This window comes from Sitodiplosis mosellana, unplaced genomic scaffold (genome assembly GCF_009176505.1).
Source record: "Sitodiplosis mosellana isolate CC-2019 unplaced genomic scaffold, AAFC_SMos_1.0 Smas_scaffold_5, whole genome shotgun sequence".
NCBI classification, from domain to species: domain Eukaryota; kingdom Metazoa; phylum Arthropoda; class Insecta; order Diptera; family Cecidomyiidae; genus Sitodiplosis; species Sitodiplosis mosellana.
In genome coordinates this window covers 2,279,183-2,300,069 of record NW_022595248.1, presented here as the reverse complement: position 1 = coordinate 2,300,069, position 20,887 = coordinate 2,279,183, and the positions used below count along the sequence as shown (strand labels likewise).

Genomic DNA, 20,887 nt, shown 5'->3' with positions numbered 1-20,887 from the left:
TAAAAAAAAGTTAAATACCGGAAAGATATCAATTAACAAAAAATAAGTTATTTATATTCATTCCTGGGAAAATTGTTTGAATAATTTTGCATTCATTAAACTATTCAATTGTTTTTCGTAAATTGTTTTTCGATTCTAATGAACTAGTTATGAGATCATATCAATTAATGTACAGACCTACACCCTTTGCTTTAGACTTTTTCGATCAAACACACAGAACGGTTGAATGCAATTTTAACGGGTAAGAAAAATAATAACATTCAATGGATTAATGCAAAACTTTGGTTTTGCATCCACATTTGGATGCAATCGAATATAAGCTTCGGTTTTGCATCGAATCGATCTCAGTTGTCGACTGAGAATCGATCATTTCAGTTGTATCGTAGAAATAGCTCAGGCTTCAGTGTAGTATTTGGTTATTTGCACTTTTTTTTTAAATAAAAAATGGCTCGAATTGCGATCATTTTTTTAACGTTTGTTTGTGTGTTTGGTGGTGCAACCTTTGTGAAGTCGATCGAAGAAGATTTCATAAGGTTATGTTTTGTTTAGATTTCTCAATCGATTTCTGTTTTTGAAATTATCGAACAAAAAATATTGGAATAATCTCTCTCTCTCTCTCTCTCTGTCCATGTTTATTCTTTAGACTTCCCTTGACGTCTCTTCATTCTCGTAGTCGACGTAAGGCCGACGTGGTCGATCCAAACGCAAAGAAAGTGAATTTGTGGAATGATAGAAATGTGCGTGTGTGGTGGTGGTCTCATACAAAATACAATCTGTTTCATATCTACAATTAAAAACGTTCGACTTTAATTGTTGTATTCTAGCTTCAATATGGCATAAACATCACTGTTGGCACTCCGCCTCAGCCGTTCATTTTGCATCTCGACACTGGCTCTGCTGATGTCTGGGTTCCGTCAGTGAATGGAGATTGTCCGTATTTGTGCAGTGAGTGATCGATTCAAATGGTTAATCAGGTCGAAACGAATTATTTTAACCAAGTCTCAATCGTTTCACAGAGGCAGTAAATAAATACGATTCAAGCAAATCATCCACGTACAAAGAAATTCCAGGAAAAACATTCACTCTTGGATACGAAACGGGTGGATTGAGCGGTAGCGTAGCAGAAGAAACTATTTCGGTAATTTCACATAAATTTTCTTAATCTACCTGTATCTGTTGCTCTTCAACGTGTTTTTTCTTGTTTTCTTCTTATGTTTCTCACAGTTCGCCGGTTTGGAAATCAAAAATCAAGTTATCGGCATTGGTGAGAATCAAGATACTGATTTGAACAGTTATCCGCTTGATGGAATTATCGGCTTTCCATGGTCTGGTGCGACATCACAAACTGATCCAAAATCAACAATACTTGGGAATTTGCATAAGAACGGTCACATCAAAAAACGGTTCGCCTGTCTTAAACTACATCAAGTGAATGAACAGCCGGGTGGCGAACTCTTACTTGGTGGCTGTGATGTTGAGGCTGAACATTGGGGACGCGTGTATGGCAATGGTTATTGGGAAATACCAATCGATAAAGTAGAAGCATTCGGAACTGACGGCAATAGTCTAGACTCTATTTGCGGTCCTGGCAGTTCAGTACCGGACTGTCGAGCAACATTTGACACTGGAGCGGCCGTCATTGGTAAATCGAAATAAACAAACTAAAAATATACCGATCTGATGACCATTCCGTTTGCATTGATTTTTTATTTCAAAGGTGGACCATCATACCTCATTGATCCGATTGCATCAAAGCTTGGAGCATCTAAATATGATGAAAATATAAACGATTACATCGTTGATTGTGATGATCAAACGTTGGGCAATTTGGAGTTTACTTTTGGAAAATTCAAAGTTGTTATGACACCAGGCGATTATCTTTCAAAGGATGGGGTTAGTGAAAAATTGATATTACATGACAGAAAATGGGACAACGCATGAAAAAAAGTTGTGTCATGCATTTTCCCACTTCTATCATGCATTTTACCATCACCCCAGAAAAATCAGCGCAATTTTTATTTTTATTCTCATTGTTTTTCTTTTGTTGATCTTTTCAGAATACATGCACATTAGGTTTTGCACGTTTGGATGATTTATCAGCACTTTTATTAGGTGATCCATTCCTTAGGTGATTTTTATTATTATTCCTTTTATTAGGTGATTCGTTCCTTTGAGATCACTTCATTACACATTTGTTTTTCTTTAGAAAAGTGACACTCCTTATGAATCAGGAAAAAGATGAAGCCGGCCTTGCCAAATCGAACATTGATAAGCCCGTCGCACGGCCAACTTGAATCGCTAACGGACGAAAAGTTATAAAAATGTGTAATAAATATTTGAATAAAGTAAAAACAGCTGTATAAAAAAGGTTTATGGGAAAAAAATAATAAAATTAATGGGAATCAAAAAATTGTATGTTCAATGTTGAATCACTCAAATCCACTGGGAATTTCATCGATGAGAAATAACTCCAAGAGACGAAAAAGAACACAAATTTCATAATTTGAGGCTTTGTTTATTTTCAATTTGAATTATTAAATTATTATCTTTTGATTGGAGGGTGCTCGCGTCAGTAAAATATGCTTTGACGACTCAGTATTCACAAAATGAACAATTCAAACCGAGATCGATGTTTAATTATCAGGAAAATGCATTACTATCACACATTTCGAAGCAACGCACGCAACAAGCTGGCATCATAAGAAAATCTATGATGCAGATAAGGGCATAGTTTTGTTTTGTTCGGCTTTTGATATAGACAATCGCTTCGAAATTTACATAATTTGCAATATTTGAATAGAATTATTTGTAAGAATAAAAAAGGATCAACTCTTACTTTTGAATGGTATACTGTAAAAAGCTATAGAGTGAAAAATACTCTACTTTTTCAGTGAATGTGTTGAAAGAAATGGATCAAAATAAAGAAGTATATTTTACTAACTAAGTTGAGAGTCACAATAATTCCATTGTTATTCCAAAGGTTGATGAAGCAAAAATCAACATTTATTTTTCTTTCGCGTCCACTACGAATTCAAAAGGCATCGCTTTAAATAGTAAAATGCCGAAAAAGTATCAACCAATAAAAGAAAGTCATTCATATTCATTCCTCGGAAAATTGCTTGAATAATTTTGCATATTTCAAATTATTCGATCATTTTTCGTAAAAGCGATTTTAATGAACAGATTCTGAGATCATCAACTTTAAGATATCAGTGATGTTCAGGCCTAAACCCTTTTCCTTATTAGACTTTTTCGGTCAGACACAGAGAACGTCTGAGTGCAATTTTAATCAGTGAAATAGTAATAATATTCAAAAAATTAGTGCAAAACTGATAATGATTGGTTTTAGCGGCGAGATAAAGCACTGCACAGCCACAACATGAGGATATATACACTTGTTTTTGGAATTATCGAACCAAAAATATTGGAACAACCTATCTCTCTCCATCTTTATTCTTCAGAGTTCCTTTGAGATCTGTTCATTCTCGTAGTCGACGTGCGATCGATCCAAATACAAAGAGATTGAATTTTTGGAATGATAGAAACGGACGTGCCTTATGCAAATTTTAATCGATTTCACATCGACAAAACGTTTGATTTTTCTTGTTGTCTTTTTGAAACAATATGTTTTGAACATAACTGTTGGTAGTCCGCCCCAAGAATTTACTGGTAAAAAAATAAATTATTCCTTCGTTTTTGAATTTCAAGCATTTGGTCAAGTATTTTTGACGGTCGACAATTCCGTTCGGCGTTTTTATAGTGGCTTTCGGTTTTTCCCCCATAAATCGTATTCCATATGCAATGTAGCAAAACTGTGTGCAGCAAAGTTTTAGATCTCGCTGAAATCTACAATTTTGCCGCAGACAGTCATCACTTATCTCTTATCAGTAAGGAGATAACAGTGATAATTGATAAAAGCTATCAAGGCCATTATCTCCTTACTGATAAGAGATAAGTGATGACTGTCTGCGGCAAAATTGTAGGTTTTAGCAAGATCCAAAACATTGCTGCACAAAATTCTGCTCAATTGCATATGGGGTACGATTTATGAGAGAAAAACCGAAAAAACGCAAAAAAAAACCGTATAAATCCGTTTCCGATGAAAACACTCACCGCTCATTCTCTTTTATGGAGTAGAGTAGAGTAGAGAACAAATCTATTTTAAATCTATCTTTAAAGTGAATTTATTTTCAATCAAAAGAAAAGAAAGCAAAGTCAAACGAATTCTTTTGATTCTTTTCAAATCGATGTAGTCCAAGCCCAGTTGATGCCGATAATGACATTCTTCCAATAATGACCTCATCTGGAACAACAGCAGAGTGCAAAGGAACTATTGAATTTATACAAGTTATATATGATAAAAAACCGAATCATTAAATAAATCATAATTGTAGGTGTCTGTTTATCGCATGCCTCCATGATCAACCAAATGGCAATGTTTCAAGTAGCAACCGCCGATGAAATTTTCTTTAGCTTTAGTTCATTGAATTGGATGATTGGATTGGTTACCACTTTATTGGGTATTTTTAGTGGTGCAACGTGTGTAACAACATCTAAACCCTTTTCTCCAGCATTACAACGCCGGATCATAAAAGAGCATAAAGTAACGGTTATAGTATGGCAATCGTATTATGTCGTTGAAACGTTAAAAAGTGGCCTCATTTCTAAAGAAGATTTCACAAGTGTAAAACACATGGTTGTGGCTGGTTATAAATTACCATTGTCAGTGATGAAAGAATTTTATTCATACTTACCTAATGGAACAGTGAACAATGCATATGGTTTAACGGAAACGTCTGGATATGTAACGGTCGATGATCCAAAATTCAGTGAAACTGATTCAGTGGGTCAGCTATTGAACGGCTTTAGTTTGAAGATTATCGACGCAGAAGGTAATCGATGCGGCATCGATATCGAGGGAGAAATTTGCATCAAAAGTCCATATCCATTTTTGGGATACTATCGAAACCAGGAACTAACAGCCAAAGCTACTGATGACGAAGGTTTCTTCTTAACCGGCGATATTGGTCGTGTGGATGAAAACGGAAATTTATATATTGTTGATAGGATAAAAGACATAATCCATTGGCATTACATGGTGGTGCCTTTCGGAAATTGAAGCATTTCTTATCAAATCACCGCATGTTAAAAGCGTTTGCGTCGTCGGAGTTGTTGATGAATCATCGATTGAACTACCAGCAGCAGCGGTTTTACGCGCACATCACTCGAAAATAACGGAACAAGATGTTTGTAAGATGGTTGAAGGTATTCGAGATTTGAAATCTTGGATTTCATACAGTTTCAAATCTAAAATGATCATCATTATGTTCAAAATGACTTGAGAATTTTCATCATTTCAAAACTCATTTTTATTGAAGCAAATATGCCCGATTACTGCAAACTACGCGATGGTTTTTTTCATCGATTCCATTCCAAAAACTCCATCGGGGAAAATACTTCGGCGAAGAGTTAAAGAAACAGTCACTGAAATGTTCAAGGCGAAAAAGGTAGGAGATGAAATTTCGAGAGAGTGATTTGTATCAAAAGGCCAACGTCGCTTACTCTTCGCGCTGAAATCGAAAGAGAAAATGTTTTTTTTTCATCGATTGATCATTCATTCCCATCATTCATCCAATCATTCATTAGCATCAACATCGATCCTTGTTGATCGACTAAGAAAGGAAATGCGATAAATAAAAAAGATCCATTAATGTACAATTTTTCATTGTCTTTTATTAAATACTTGTCTTTTTCGCCCTTTTATTACACTGATTTTTCTCGTTTCTGCTTAAAATTTTCATCTTTTTTTTTTAAAACTGAATTATTAAATAAAATCGATTTAGATGTTGGCACATATGGCAATATATAGCTGCTTAATAGGGTTTTTCTTTTTGCTGATTTCGAATCACTTAAGTAGACAAAAAAAAATCAACTCAACAAACTCAAATTCGACGAATTTGAACCAGAAAATGGAAAGTCATAATTCAAATCATTTCAATTTTCAATTGAATTTGAATGGTTTGAGTTATGTGTTTCAGATTTCTTGGAACCAATTGTTCGAGATGAAACGATGAATTCAATTTCAATTTGAATTGGTTAGATAAAAAGTCACCATTGTATTCACTCGACGCACATCAAGTGGTTTCATTAAAAACGTCTCAATGTTGATTTTCCATTAAACCAATTCCAATCACTTGAGTTGACTTGGCGATTTTAATATAAAATCAGACACAAACAAATTGGCTTGCTTCGCCATTACAATTCAATTAAGAGACCTTGATCTGATATTTTGTTGTTGCTTTTGTTTTATACAGAATGTACTTTTTAAAAGGTTTATAATATAAAATCTATTAGTGATTCATTTGCTTAAACATTTCAAAAAAACAAAAAAAAAAAAGAATTTCCTTTAAGTATATTGTGTTTGTGTGTATAAGTAAATAATATTTTGCTCTCATTTGCTTTTCCTTTCGTGTAAAATTAGAACTGGTTTCATAAAATTGGAAGAATAAGAAGAGAAAAGAAATGTAGTTGTTTTAAAATCTTACAATTCGATTCGATATTACAATTTCAATAAGAATGTGTCAGGTGAATTGACAATCTTCGTCCATCTGACTATACTATATAGTGTCCTAACGCCCGTCCTTTCTATTTTCGTATATACAACATGCATGCGTACTGAAATTTAAGTTCTGGAATCGTATCTCTATTTAAACGCTTACGTTTTGCAATGCAAATGTGTTCAATTGAATAAAATATAGGAAGATAAAAATTGTTCTGTTGTTGTCTTAGTGAAGAAAAAAAAATGTGTAGTTTCAATTAATCGGCAAGCATACAATTTCCAGCCCGAATCTGACTTGAAATCATTTCCGGAAAGGTAAATTAAGAAAAAAAAATGGAAGTTTAGTTTGCGAAAAGAAGGCTAGTCTAAGAATAATACAAAATTGAAAGGACAAAATAAAAACACATTCAAGGATCCTCATTTATATAGCAGGAAAAGATAAAAAAGGAGAGACAAGGCACATGGGTTTCGTCTAATAAATTCAAATATTTGTAGGTTGTTGTGTGAGTGTGGTTTTGTTGTATTTTGTTGATCTACTGCCTATGAATCTAATCAATATTAAGTTTTGTGTGTGTGTGTGTTTCAATGGAGGATTTCGAATGTTCTCAACACATGTTTCATTTCGTTTCGTTTTCATTATGCGCACATTAGCTGAGTTTATCACAGATTCCATTAAGTGCAGGTAATAATTTTTTTTCCTTTCGTTTCTAATTAGTTTTTTTTTTTTTTAGCAAAGTACACACACTTGAAATGAAACTTCTTTTTGTGTGTTTCCAAAACATATTTCTATGTTTTTTCTTAGAAGAACATGCAATTCCATCGTCTAAAAGTGGTTATTCAATCATTCAGATAGGGTTAGCGCGTGCACACATTTTGCATTTTTTTTTTTCAAAATTGAGTGCTCTTGAGTGTGCTGTTTGGTGCACTTGTATTTGGTGTTGTTTTTTTGATTCAAAATCTAAAACATTTCCGAATATTCTGGGTTTTCCCAATAGACGATCATGTCTATCGGAATATGTGCACAATTTGATGATATGATTTAAAATTATTTTTGTTGTTTGTTGTAGCTGCTGTTGTTGCATTAACCTAATTTGTATGTCATGTGACTCAATTTTCATGTAATTTAATCAAATGTTTCGTTTTCTATACTGTTAATTCACAATTCTAATACTCTAACATCTGCGTGTGTATAAGTACAATTTCTTAGTTACTTGCAATTAATATAAAAACGGCACTTTTTCCTTAAAATACAAAAAAAAAACACTAGTGATATTTCGATTACCTACACCTAAAAGTAAATATAAGTCAATTATTTCGAAACAATTCTAAATAAAATAGGCACTTAGTTGCTCAAAGTAAATGTTTCTTGTTTTCCAACTTTCTTCGTCATCATTTGAATGATCTCGTGTCATCATGCAAATGCATGATAGAAATTGCATAGAAATTGGTGTTGCTATCAAAGCTTAACTTTTTTTTTTAATATGACATTTGAATGTCTGAGTGTGGAAAATAGAAACAGACACTCAACCACTTCTTTTTTTTAGCTGCACATCAGTTTTGAGCTGCAGGTTACACATGTTTGTCATGATAATTAGAACAAAAAAATATAATATATTGTACAATTTGTTTTGTAGTTTTGATTAATGCCAGGCATTTCGTATTAAATCTAAACGGTTGTCTCGTTTGTTTGTAACGGTTGCAGTTCACGCTGCAAATCGTTGTAGTACTCACGATCCGAGTCTTGTTCGACATTCTCTGACGGATGACTGTTACCATTCATGACTGGAATGCCAATGGTTTGTGTGGGCGGTGAATTAGGCGATCGACTTGAAGTCGCCATCGCCGATGCCACAGCGGCCGCCGCTGATGTCACCGTCGACAACGATGATGTGGATGGCGTTTGAATGGTTGATATCGTGTTCATTAAATATTCAGGGTTGTCAACACAGGCTGGAGCTGGTGTTCCCAGTAAATCCATATAGCCGGGTGTCGCATTCTCTTCGCTTTGGCATGTGGGCATTAAATAGTCATCATCATCTAAGGGTAAATCTAATCTTATGTTACCTATGCAGATCTCACGGTGTGAGTCGGTTTCATCATCGTTTGGAAGTTTGGCGCGTGAGTTTAAATTATACATTTTCAACGCGTTTGCAATGGGCTGCGCATTGCTTGGGCCAGCCGTTGTTTGTGACAATCGATGCGCATTTCGCTCTGTCATCGTGTCCTGATTGAGTTGTTGCCGGGCCAGCGTACGTTTTTCATCGTGGCTCGTGTATTGTGTATCGCCCTGAATAGCTAGGTAACGACTTGGATCACTTGCATACTTTTGAAAATCGGCCACTAAATCTTTGAATGTTGGCCTACTATCGGCATCAATTTGCCAACACGTGAGCAACGTACAATACAACTCCAGTGAACAGATGTCGGGTTGCTTTAGTTTTACACCAGCCTCAATTTCTTCGGGCACATTTCGGGCTGGGATATTTTCGAATGGCCGTTTGCCAAACGTAAGCAGCTCCCATATGGTCACACCGAACGCCCACACGTCTGATTTTGTTGTGAATATTCGATGACGAATACATTCGAGCGCAAGCCATTTGATTGGCATTTTACCACCGGCCGCTTTATATTCATCGTTATCGTTGGATAACAGTTTGGCCAAACCGAAATCGGCAATTTTCGCCGATACCTGTGGACTGACCAGCACATTTCGAGCGGCTAAATCGCGATGAACCAAACGGCGCTCTTCCAAATGCGCCATTCCCTTGGCTATTTGTGTTGACCAGGTGAGTAATTGTAGTGAACTGATTTTACCCTTTCTGCTTTTCACATACTCTAGCAACGAACCGTTCGTCATCAATGGTGTGATCAACATCATTTTGTCTGCCATACAAACGGCAAGCAGTCGCAGAATGTATCCATGCCTAACACTAGCCATCATCATTGCTTCATCCAAAAACTCTTTGCTCGCTCCATACGCATCACCGCTTACATTCGTCAGTTGTTTTATCGCAACGGGAATCTTGTCTTTAGCATATTCTGGCTTCCAATATCCTCTGTACACTTCACCGAATGCACCGCGACCCAATAGCGGACCCATGCTCAACTCATCAACCTTGGCCATTATCAATTGTGACAGATTCGCACCAACATTTGATGGTCGCAACGGCTCGGCATCTTCACAACCCGATAACATTCGCGTCGTATTCACAATTTCCTTTTTAATTTTGGCCTTTTGTCGACAATGCAACGATGATATTATCAAAGCGGCAAACAACAGCAACAGTACGATAAATGCTATAGCCAAATACATAATTGTTTCGGTTGATTCGCCCGATGCGAATCCAGCTTTTGCTGCAACTGCACTGCAGTAGTGCATGTAAGTTAATTCATTGAGCATTTTGTACGGGAATTCGGGTGGACAAGTGGCTGTGCAGTTGAATAATGTGGAATTATCATTTGGATCACCGTTGTATATTTTGAAATTTTGGCATTGCACACAGGTATCTGGTCCAGGTCCACTGCATCCACGGCACTCTCCGTGACATGCAAAGCATTCACGACGCTCGTCGTCCGCATAATGATCAGTCGGGCATTCATCTTCGCATTGTTCGCCTCGTTTGTAGCCAGCACATTCTTGGCAGACTTGTGAATGGAAACCGTAGCCTGTGCACCGCTTGCATCGTGGATGGCATTTGCGACAAATTGCTTTGCCGGCCAATGGTTTTAGTATACTTTGCTCTTGTGGAAAGACGTATTCATAATAGTATCCGACTGTGGAAAGGTGAAATGGGGAGAAAAACATTGGTATTAGGTGGATTTATAGGAAAAGACAGTGAAATTTAATCAAATGTCTCCAATTGCTCTTTATTCAAATTTACCTGGGCAGTTTTCCCTCTCTCTCAAGCATCTTTCGATTTTATTATCATTAATGATCGCCTTTTCACACGTTATGCATCCATTGGCTCCAATTGTATCTCTTGGGCCAGTGCAACCGGTGCATGTTTCATGGCAATTGAAACACGTTCCATTTCGAGCGTATTTCGTCTTTGGGCATTCAGCCAAACAGATCTTCCCATCTCGAACATGTTCACATTCAAGACAATCAGTGGCCTCAGGGCCTGAACACGATCGCTTACATTCCGGATGACATTGGCCGCAATGATTTTTATCGGGCATTGTGTACAAATTCGTTTCGCTTTGACAAGATCGGAAACAAGTTCCATTGTACTTAACATGCTTACACGCTAAACATTGATCGGGACCGGCGCCCCAGCATCCAGCCTCTGTACATTCATCTGAACAGTATTGACCACCACTCCCTATTCAAATACAAACAACAATTAATAAAATTCATAAAAAAAAGTCTTTACTCTGCAGATCAAATCAATTTGGGCAGTAAGTATACTTACTGCATTCATCAGGGTCCTTATTATTGATAATCATTGAATCGTGTTGATCTGACTTTTTGATTTTCTTCCAGTCGATATTGTTGGCAAAGCAAAGATTCTTATTTTCCAGTATTACAACTGCCCCTGAATTGATTTGCCGCAATGAACGTAGCTCTAATGACTTTAAGTTGGTTTTTACAATGTATAAGGAGGCAAAGTAAGTGTCGAGCAATTGACGACCGCCGATCACTTCGAGATTTCGAAAGTAGGACAGATTTGTGAAATCTTGGTGATCTCCCTGAATATTAATGAAACCAGTCACTTCACGCAGAGTTGAGAACACTTCCAAGCGATCCGGATGCATTTTAATGAATCGTGGCCCAAACGAGAAATTGGCATACACTTGCTGATAGCCGTTAAATGTTTGATCCAATATTTCGAGTGTTCCTTCGATGATAGTACAGTCACGGAACGAATCAATGTTACCGGAATGAACAACACCCACACCCGAACATGTCTTTGGGCATGGGCCGTTACAGGTGACACATTCACCATTCTTCGCCGTTTTATTCGCCGGACACGTTCTCACACAAGCGCCGTTATCTTTAAGTAAATGCTCAGGACAATTTCTTACACACGTGGCTCCGTATGCATATTTTCCGTCTGGATTTGGTTCCCATAGATAATTGGTTGGATTGTACTTTTGCATCGGTGGACATTCATGCTTACACACGCCGTCATCGTAAAAGTTTCGACATGCTAAGCACTCTTTCTGTGTTGGACCAGTGCAACCACCAGCGCAAAATAAATGACAGCAATCACGCGGATTTGGGCCAAAGCAACGACCCTCTCCACATTGCGGCGAACAATTGATTTTGCTGAATTTCTGACAGTTGTGTGCTCCTTCGCCCCAACAACCGGCAACGCACGATGGATGGCATTTCGGGCACGCCGGTTCAGGAAATGTAAAATTGTATACGTATCTCGATACTTCTCCTGGTCCTGTGATTTAGAACGAAGAGAATGTAACAATTGTTGTATTTGAATATTTCGTTTGAATCGAATTTTAGCTCGTTATAGCTAAAAATGACCGAAATATATGTACCTGTAATAATTTCTTCCCAATTGATCGTTTGAATAAAGCAGAGATTTTGATTGTTGAATATGAACACCGATCCAGACAAAATATCACGTAGTGCCGGTAATTCTAGCGAATCCATTTGTGAATAGCTTACAAATAATCCAAATTGTTCATCGTAAATGTTCAATTTGAATAAAGTTCGACCACGAATAATTTGCAAACTAAATTTAGAATGGAAAAAAAATCAGAGTGCGTATTACGTAAGTTGGTCGTTTCGATGGAGGCGAAACAAAAATGTGTATCGTCTAAATTACCGTGGTAAAATGATGTTCTTCACATGCACATGGCTGATTAAAACATATCCCGTAACTTCACGAATATGTTGTAAAAAATCCAAATTCATGTTGGCACTTTCGAGCCATGTTAATTCTAAATTTCCATCGACATGTGTGCAATTCGAAAAGCGATCGCGTAAGTTACGATAATGATGGTTTCTGTTTGAGGGTACTGACATACGTCCATTAGTGCCGATGCATACTGTAAAGGAAATTTCATCATATTATTTATTCACCGTGTTACTTATAAATATTCATCGTACATCATTTCAATTATTGTCGTTCAATTATCATTAATCAACATCTCATTAAAAAAAAAATGAATTTCATTTCTTGAGCGAATGAACAAACGATCCGTAGCATGTATTCGATATAAGTTATTGAACAGAAATATTTCAATTCGTGGAATGAAGAAAAAGAAGAAGAAGCAGCAGCAGCAGCAGCAGAAGAGAAAAAAAAACAAAGAAAGGCTCTTGTACACTTAAGATGTCGTCTTGTAAGCGAAGCAGGTAACCAATACACATGCATATTCTGGAAAAATCTCAGCGCAGAGGAAGATGTAATGTAATGTTGATGGCATCTGTGCAAAGGTTCTGTACCTTTTCTACACACGTATAAAATGTATACGCGTATATCGGACCAAAGAGGAATTAAAAAGAAGCTGAGAAGAAGAGACTGAAAGACAACGTACACACATGTGCGTTTTTTTTCTGTGATGCACATGTACACATGCACAAGATGTGTGCTGCTCTTTGTGGATGATGATGATGATGGTACACGAAATTCAAGAGAGTATGCTTTATTTATGTGCAACCATTTTGTAACGCCTGTAAACAAGTGGCCAGGTAGGTAAAAAAATACCGTTCGTATACGGAGCGCCTCGTAGAGTTTTAAGCATCCAACGCATAAAAATGTACACGCAAACAACACAAAATAATGCGCTACGAGTGTGTCTCACTCGTATAAACGTAAAGAACTACAAACATATACGCATATACGAGCGTTCTCATACATGTACAAAGTCGGATTCGAGCGAAGAGACGTGAGATCATGCACAGAAAAATGGAATGTGAATAAGCCACTCGAAGAAGCACAGCCAAACGAACGAACGAACGAACGATTCCATTCAGAATGCTATGTGTTAACGAACGAATGGAGCCAACCAACGACACAAACAGCGACCGAAAGTAAGTGAGCGAGAGCGAGAGAAAAATTGATGTGATTGGGATTGACTATGCTGCGCGCGATATATGATCTCGTGATCAGTGTAGTTGTATTGCTTTTCCGTTTAAATGTGTGGGAAAAGTATTGTTTGCGCTTAGATATTTAGGAATCCAAATCAATACCATTCGCCTTCGATTTCGTTTTTTTTCTCCTTGTTTTTTTTTTCTTTTTTCTCTTGCGATATATAAAAACAAAACAAAGACATTTTTATGCAAAATAGAAGAAATCACAACATTTTTTTAATTGGTTGAAATGAAACAAAAATGCGATCGATATCAGTTAACGGCTGCAACCGTCGTCGTCGCCGCCACTCGACTCGATGAGCTTAGGATACCTGCTGCGCAACTATTTTGATTGAACATCACGTTTAGTGTATATTACATATTCGGAACGATTCCTTGAACATTGAACCCAATTAAAGTCTGATATCAAATCAAATGCACCGCAAGCACGCCCGTTCGCCGTTCGACCTCAATGCGAACAACAATTTGATATTATATAAAAAATCGAATTATCTATCGCAGATCTTGGACGAAAGCAAAAAAAAAGAAAGAAAAAATGATAAAAAAAAACTCACCTCTCATATCTTGTTCATCGATATAAGCACTGCAAGTCGATGTGACCAAAACCAGCGCCCAAATTAATCCATAAGTTAATCTGTAATCCATTTTATGATAAATGCACACGTCGTGCCAATTCAAATCACACACACACACAACAATTATTTGTTAAATCAGCACTTTCTGATTGTTCACACATTTTTTGAATCACAACATTTTTTCCATTTCGATCTAAATAAAATATGATTGCGCCAACACTATTTATGATTGGCTCGCTGGAGCCATGTTCGATTTCGATTGCACGAAAACGACGTCGACGGTGGCTGCAGCAGCAAACGATGGTAGATAAAGGAATTTATCCAATGAAAATGCACTGATTGAACGTGAAACACACAGTACTGCTTTCCAACTAATTGAATTTTTTTTTTTATTATCACTTTTGCTTACTAATGAATTAAAAATGTAGCTATTTTTAATTAGTTGATTTCATCCAATAGAAAAAAAAATTCGTTTCAGAAACACACACTGTATTGGAAGCAGAAGAAGAGAAAAAAAAAATAAACTCGAGTCGAAGAACAGATACAATGAAAAATGTTGAATTCAGCACACAGAAAGAGGTTCCAGTCCAAGAACTGCTACGAGCACATACACCGTCAGACAAACTATTTCTCTCTTTTTTCCAAATTTTCCACACTTAATTTTTACAAAAACTTTTCATTTTAATTCGATAAGTTTGTCTATTTTTCACCACAAATTGTGAGAGTCTATTTTTTCACATTTTCAATTGGATTTGTGCACGAGAAATGAATTTATTTTACAGAAGGAAGCAAGTATGTCTTACAGACGCGCACAGATGTGTTTCGTCTTTGATTTTTCTTATAAAAATTTTTCGTTTCGAAAAGAAAGGCTCTATACATGTGCACAGTCGCATTCGACTTTAGTGAAGCAGGTGACCAATACATATGCACATAACTGGAACCATCGTCGTTGATGTCGTTGTCGTTGTCGCTGTGTGACGATACACAAACCCGAAAAAAAAACATGTATGACAACATCGAACACATCACAAGCACACACATATGAACACATGCACACACAACACGATCATGTACACGGTGCTCTGCTCAGTTCATACGGCGTACATCGCTGTCGATGTAGAGGAATTTTTTCGACAGTGTGTGCGATACTTATGTGTAACTCGGTTGTTTTTTTCTTTCTTCTTTCTTTTCAGTTTGTCGAATGCCTGTAAACAAGTGGCTAGGTAGAAGTGCTGGGCTCACATAAGAGTCGTGGTCTTGCTCTCTTGTTCCCACATATAGTTGGGCATCTATCTATTTAGCGTGTGTTGTACGAACGAATGAACTAACGAAATATCTTTCCACTCTACACACATATATTGCCATACCGCGCGCTCACTCGCATACACAGAGCGACACACACACACACACACACACAAAATGAATACGCACGAATCCAATACACGGGTCGAAGCGACCCGAAATACACGAGATCGTCATGCATTCGTAGGAAAATATGGAATGTAAATAAGCCCAAATAATAAATGTTCTCAGCCACTCGAACTTATGATTCTATTCAGAATATCGTTGTTATTGTTTGTTTGAAACGAACAAACGAACGAATGAACAGACAAAGGCGAAAGTTAGAGAGGTTGAGTGATGTGATTCGAACCTAACAATCCCGAGAGCCGACTGAGGCGATATATGATCTTCTATTTCATGTTCTCGCTGTGTACATATACAACAAATCGGTTATTCGACTTTACTTTTACGCTTTTCGTATATTATGTTCAGTTGAAGCGTATTGTTTTCATCTAAAATTCCATAACTAATAAAAAAAAACAGATCTCGTGATGACTTTACGTACACAATACTCACTTTTCGATGCAACTGCACGAAGACCAATCGCTGTTAAAATCCAATGCGTCTTTTTCCACAATTCAAATGGTGGCATTCAAATGAAAGTGCTTATGCGCTTCATTTTTTTCAGGCGCCTTTTTTTTATTGATACTTGAATTTGTTTCGTACATAAAATGCTTGCGCTATGCGATAAAAAAAAAACATTTTGTATGTAGCTTATGTTCATGTTTTGCTGATAAAGTAGCCTCATTACCTCTGAATACGTCGATAATATGTCGCAATTGTGACTGTGTAATCATTTTTGTTATACACCAAAGAAATTGGTTTTGGTCACCGAAAAAAAAAAAAATTGGTTTAGTCATCGAAAGAAAAAAAGAACTTGGCTTAGAGCCAACGTTTTTATCGATAACAACAATTCAAACGATGATTCACATTTTTAGCTGAAATATTTTTGTTTCGATTCATATTTTTACATTTTTTTCATTTCCGCTGAAATTTTCAGCTACAAAATACCTATTAATACCAAATAACTATTTAGCTTCCAAATTGCTCATTTCGAATCGAATTTTCCGATTGCGCATTCGGCGAAACGAAAAACTGAATGCAAATGCCCATAGATAGAAAATAGTTGAATGAACTCGAAGAGTAAAAGATTTGTTTCTTTCCATTTGTCGGTTGCATTGTGTAAAAATACACCGAAAAAAAATGTATACTTAATCTAATTTCATTAACGGTTGGGCCCAGCCGCGTAAACAATATGCCATTGAATAAACGATACTGCGTAATCCCCACAGTAGCAGATAACTACTATCTTTACAACGTAATACAAGACAGAAAAAAAGACGACGAAATGTAAATATTATTATTGTCTTGTCGCTGTGTGCGGCTAGTAAATTGTGAGATATTTTCCGAAAAAAAAAAATTGAATGAATTCTCTCGGGCCCCACGATGTTGAACTGACTCGAACTTGACTATTGAAACGATTTCAATTGAATTCATTCTCTGGGTGTGTGAGAACACGAGCAAAATTATGTATATCCGAAAAAAAGAGAAAACGAATTTCTGGTGAAAAAAAACTTTGTGCAGTGTGCACACGGTGATTTTTGCACCGAATCACATTTTATCTTTGACATTGACAATGACTTTGCCGCCAAATGCAAATACAATTCACACCGTTTCAGTTTTAAACCACCGAACTTCAACTTTTTTCCGCCATTATTTACACTTCTAATTTTTTTTTTTATCATCAGTGTTCGCAATGTTTGGCTCCCACTAAAAAATTGTAGCGTTAAATGATTCAATGTCAAAGGTTTGTCGTATGATATGGGCTAATAAACGTTGCAGAGCGAGTATACACACGCGCGCCCGTCAAACACAGAGCCTTCAATAAAAAAAAATTTGTAAATTTGCTGGAATGAGCAATAAAGTGTATCTTTTTAAGCGAATTTTGCATATTTTTCGATTTATTCGCGCAATTCATTTGCGACGTGCATAAAATACACGAAATGGAAACGGATGGTTGACTGAATTAATGAACTTTGTAATAAATCACATTGAATCCATTTTATCGGACGTCGGATCTTTTTTTTCTGTATTTCATTTTTTGACCAATTAATGTATGATACTCCACGCACTCGACGCTTTGTTTATTATTTGTAATAAAGAGGAGTAAAATCATTACAACAGCGAAAAAGAAAAACATTGTTCAACAACTAAACGCTGGTTCACGATGAAGAATTGAATTACGGTACGTGTTTACATGAAAGAAAATGGATCGAAAAAAAAGATACTTCCTCTTCTGACATCCGATTCCCTTTCAAGTGCAGATGCGGCAGATGATTGTTTTTTTTTTATTCATTCTTCTCTTATTTTATGTGTATCACACACAAAACGACGTCATTATTTCCATGAATTTGAACTTCAATCACAGTTTCCATTTCGGTTTCTGTACACACGAAAAAAAAAAGAAACAAAATTGTCAGTGAACGCTAAGTAACTAGATGTTGATTATTTCCACGATACGATTTTCGGGGTTCGAGTTTAGATTTCCATTTCATTGAGCATGCCACAATTACTGCGGGCAATAGATAATTCCTTCTGGAAGCCAGGCAACTACAAAAAAACGACAAAACGTATTCAAAAAGGCTATGCGTGAGTTGGTTTCGTTTTAGAAGAAAGAAAAAACTATGCGTTGACATTGATTTTTATTGCATCATGAACATGTTGTGTGTGTTTTTTTCTCTCTTCCTTCTTGGTGAATTAGGCTGTGTCATGGCTTAGAGGGACTTATCGACAAACGAGCTCAAATTGAAAAATCCTATGCATCAAGTCTGAGATTATGGTCGAAAAAGTGGCGTAACGTTGCTGAATCCGGTTGGTTGATCTGGTTTTTTCGTTCTTTTCCTTTTTGTCAAAAGGATTAAGCAAAAATGCTCAAATTCTCAATTTTTTCCCATACATTTTTTTGATCCTATTGATTGGCATAGATATATCATATGGCACAACGGCATCTTTACCGAAAAATATTGCCGATGAAGGTGAACAAATCGCTGATATTCACGCAAAAACAAATCTTACCTTACGCTGCAACGAATCGAAACGCATTCGCATCTTCCGGAAAGGGTTTTTTCAAAAACAACTATTGAACTTGGTAACTATTGAACCTCTTACCTTTCATCCTTTGTCCGGAGCTCATTTCGTTTTATTTCTCGATTTATCTTTTTTTTCTTCTATTTTCTATCATTGGAATTCAATGAAAAACAAATCCATTCATTTTCCTTTCAGAAACTCTTTCAAGTTGAAGAGCGGAAGGAAATGGAGCAACTGTTCGAACGCGCCCAAAAACCATATGTTAAGCATTTGAAAAAGATTGAAAAGGCAAAACGAAATTATTACCGTGCATGTAAAGATGCTGAGATAGTGATGAATCAAGTGCGTTATGCTCTGGCTGAAAAATTAATCCCACCGCAGGTTGGTAAAAAAAACCATTTTATCTCTTGAATTTAAAAAAAAATCCAATAATTTATGAAATTATAACGCGATTGAATGCAACACTTGGGTGCATATGTGTTACTTCCTTGTTTTTAGGTTCGACGAATGCAAGTGTTTATGGAAGAAGCCGATTATAAAATTTATCGTCGCCGTTTAAAGTATCAAGATGCATTGGACGAATTGATGCGCTACCATCCGAAGTATATAAGAAATATGACATCTGCGTTTCTCAAGTGCCAAGAAATGGAAAAGGTCGAGTTACAGTTCTACAAAGCGCTTTTACACTCGCTGCAACGAACGCTTGACTTGTCACAAAACCCAAAGTCTGTGTCTCTATAGTCTTGTGTTATGGTACTCGTCTCAAGTGGACTGCTTTTTTGTGTGTTTATTTTCAGTTTGGCACCAATTTATGATGAATTACATCACGTCATTGAACAAGTCGATTATGAAAAGGATTTAAAGATGTGGTCGACCAATCATGCGATTGACACGAGTGCACCACAATTCATCGTCTGTTTATTTTTGTTACTCTTTGTTTTATCTTTTCGAATTCTCCTTTGAAATATTTTGAATATTGTTTTCAGGAATATGCACAATATGAGAAAATTCAAACTCTCGAAAAATTGGACATTTTCGTCATAGAACAACCTTCAACGGCAATGTAGGCTTTTATAATACAGTTCTACCGTTTTTTTCTCTGGCAATCGATTTGAACTATAACAGTGATTTGGATGACTTAAACTAAGAACAACCAAGTTCTCCAAATATTCAAATTGGCTCATTTAAAAAAATCGCATTGGGCGTTAAAATTGTGAGGCTAACTTCTAATTCAATTAGTTTCTGCCAAATATTTTCTTAGTAGTGATTAAGTTTATGAAAGCATCATAAATGGGAGAAAATGGCATTTGTTCTATACTTGTTTGTAATTTAAACTTGTGAAAGGGTAAAATATCGAATGCGACCTTATATTTAAATGAGCAAATTTGGATAGTCTGAGAACTGAGTTTTTCTAAGATTTCGGTTCCATAAATCACTGCAAAAGTCACTGCCAAATGCCAGAGAAAAATAAAACCAACGGTAGAACACATGTGTAATGAAAATTGTCAACCTCTCGAAACTCAAGTGTTTACTCTGTCTCTTCTTTTGTCTAAAGAACAAGCAAGTCTGAAAGTGAGAAGACCGAAATGGAAAGCAAAATGGAGACAGACGAAGGTGTAGATGTTGTAGTAGACGATCGTGAAAGAGATACTCGAATAGAAAAAATCACACACGTGAGGGCTATTGCCGATGAAATGACTGTAATTACGTTTTATGATGCTTGTTGACTTTTTCGGTTCATTTTTGCCGTACTTTTATTGGCAATGACCAAAGTTATGACCTGTTTACCTGTTTTCCGTTCCGAATTTCGAACAAGTTGGCCATAAACTAAATTACCTTAGTTTCAGGAAACTCAGCAAGGGACGGTAGAACCGGACATTATATCGTTGATGTCGATAGATGACACTTATGAAGACTGTACTCAACACGACCATATGATGTGTACATTTATTTGAATATTCTCAATTGTTTTATTTGATTTCAAATTGTTTGCTTCAATTATTTTCTTAAAAATATTTTATCGAATGCTTTTTCCCATTTTCGTAGGGAGTGTACCAGATCAATGGGATTCCAAATCAATTTTGTCAATCGAAAATCGTATTTGAATAAAGAAATATTAATGAGATAATTTGATTTAATTTGCCTCTGCTTTAGCTTAAGAAAATTTCTTAATTGTTGAGAAATAGAATGACTTGGTGCAATCAAAGAAATATTCTTCCTCAATCTACGCACGAATAACATTTTTTGCAATATTTTTGAACATTTTAGTAC

At 36.3% G+C, this 20,887-nt stretch overlaps 3 protein-coding genes and 1 pseudogene across 4 annotated transcripts; 3 read left to right on the top strand and 1 right to left on the bottom strand.

Moving 5' to 3' along the window:
• The first annotated feature begins 344 nt into the window (after nucleotides 1-344).
• On the top strand, nucleotides 345-2,410 carry LOC129567182 (pepsin A-like). Its single transcript, XM_055443837.1, has 8 exons — nucleotides 345-533; nucleotides 644-737; nucleotides 825-945; nucleotides 1,017-1,138; nucleotides 1,225-1,642; nucleotides 1,718-1,893; nucleotides 2,058-2,128; nucleotides 2,207-2,410. The coding sequence occupies exons 1-8, from the start codon at nucleotides 445-447 to the stop codon at nucleotides 2,292-2,294; spliced, it is 1,179 nt and encodes a 392-aa protein (XP_055299812.1). The 5' UTR covers nucleotides 345-444; the 3' UTR covers nucleotides 2,295-2,410.
• Nucleotides 2,411-4,429: 2,019 nt separating this feature from the next.
• Nucleotides 4,430-5,566, top strand: LOC129566991 (uncharacterized; annotated as a pseudogene).
• A 141-nt stretch (nucleotides 5,567-5,707) lies between these two features.
• On the bottom strand, nucleotides 5,708-17,000 carry LOC129567177 (epidermal growth factor receptor). The gene is made up of 8 exons (XM_055443827.1): nucleotides 16,741-17,000; nucleotides 16,281-16,314; nucleotides 14,168-16,209; nucleotides 12,346-12,568; nucleotides 12,056-12,252; nucleotides 10,972-11,952; nucleotides 10,441-10,881; nucleotides 5,708-10,333 (listed from the first exon to the last, which is right to left on the bottom strand). Exons 3-8 carry the CDS (start codon nucleotides 14,256-14,258, stop codon nucleotides 8,226-8,228), a joined length of 4,041 nt encoding a protein of 1,346 aa, XP_055299802.1. The 5' UTR covers nucleotides 14,259-16,209; nucleotides 16,281-16,314; nucleotides 16,741-17,000; the 3' UTR covers nucleotides 5,708-8,225.
• A 1,043-nt stretch (nucleotides 17,001-18,043) lies between these two features.
• LOC129567178 (protein kinase C and casein kinase substrate in neurons protein 2-like) lies at nucleotides 18,044-20,754 on the top strand. Of its 2 annotated transcripts, none has more exons than XM_055443829.1 (10): nucleotides 18,044-18,178; nucleotides 18,291-18,400; nucleotides 18,514-18,677; nucleotides 18,812-18,997; nucleotides 19,115-19,341; nucleotides 19,414-19,528; nucleotides 19,603-19,679; nucleotides 20,172-20,316; nucleotides 20,464-20,557; nucleotides 20,663-20,754. In XM_055443829.1, exons 1-10 carry the CDS (start codon nucleotides 18,090-18,092, stop codon nucleotides 20,719-20,721), a joined length of 1,266 nt encoding a protein of 421 aa, XP_055299804.1. In that variant the 5' UTR covers nucleotides 18,044-18,089; the 3' UTR covers nucleotides 20,722-20,754. The 2 variants fall into 2 exon arrangements, with proteins under 2 accessions (XP_055299804.1, XP_055299803.1); XM_055443828.1 differs by having other exon boundaries at nucleotides 20,458-20,557.
• The last annotated feature ends 133 nt before the right edge of the window (nucleotides 20,755-20,887 follow it).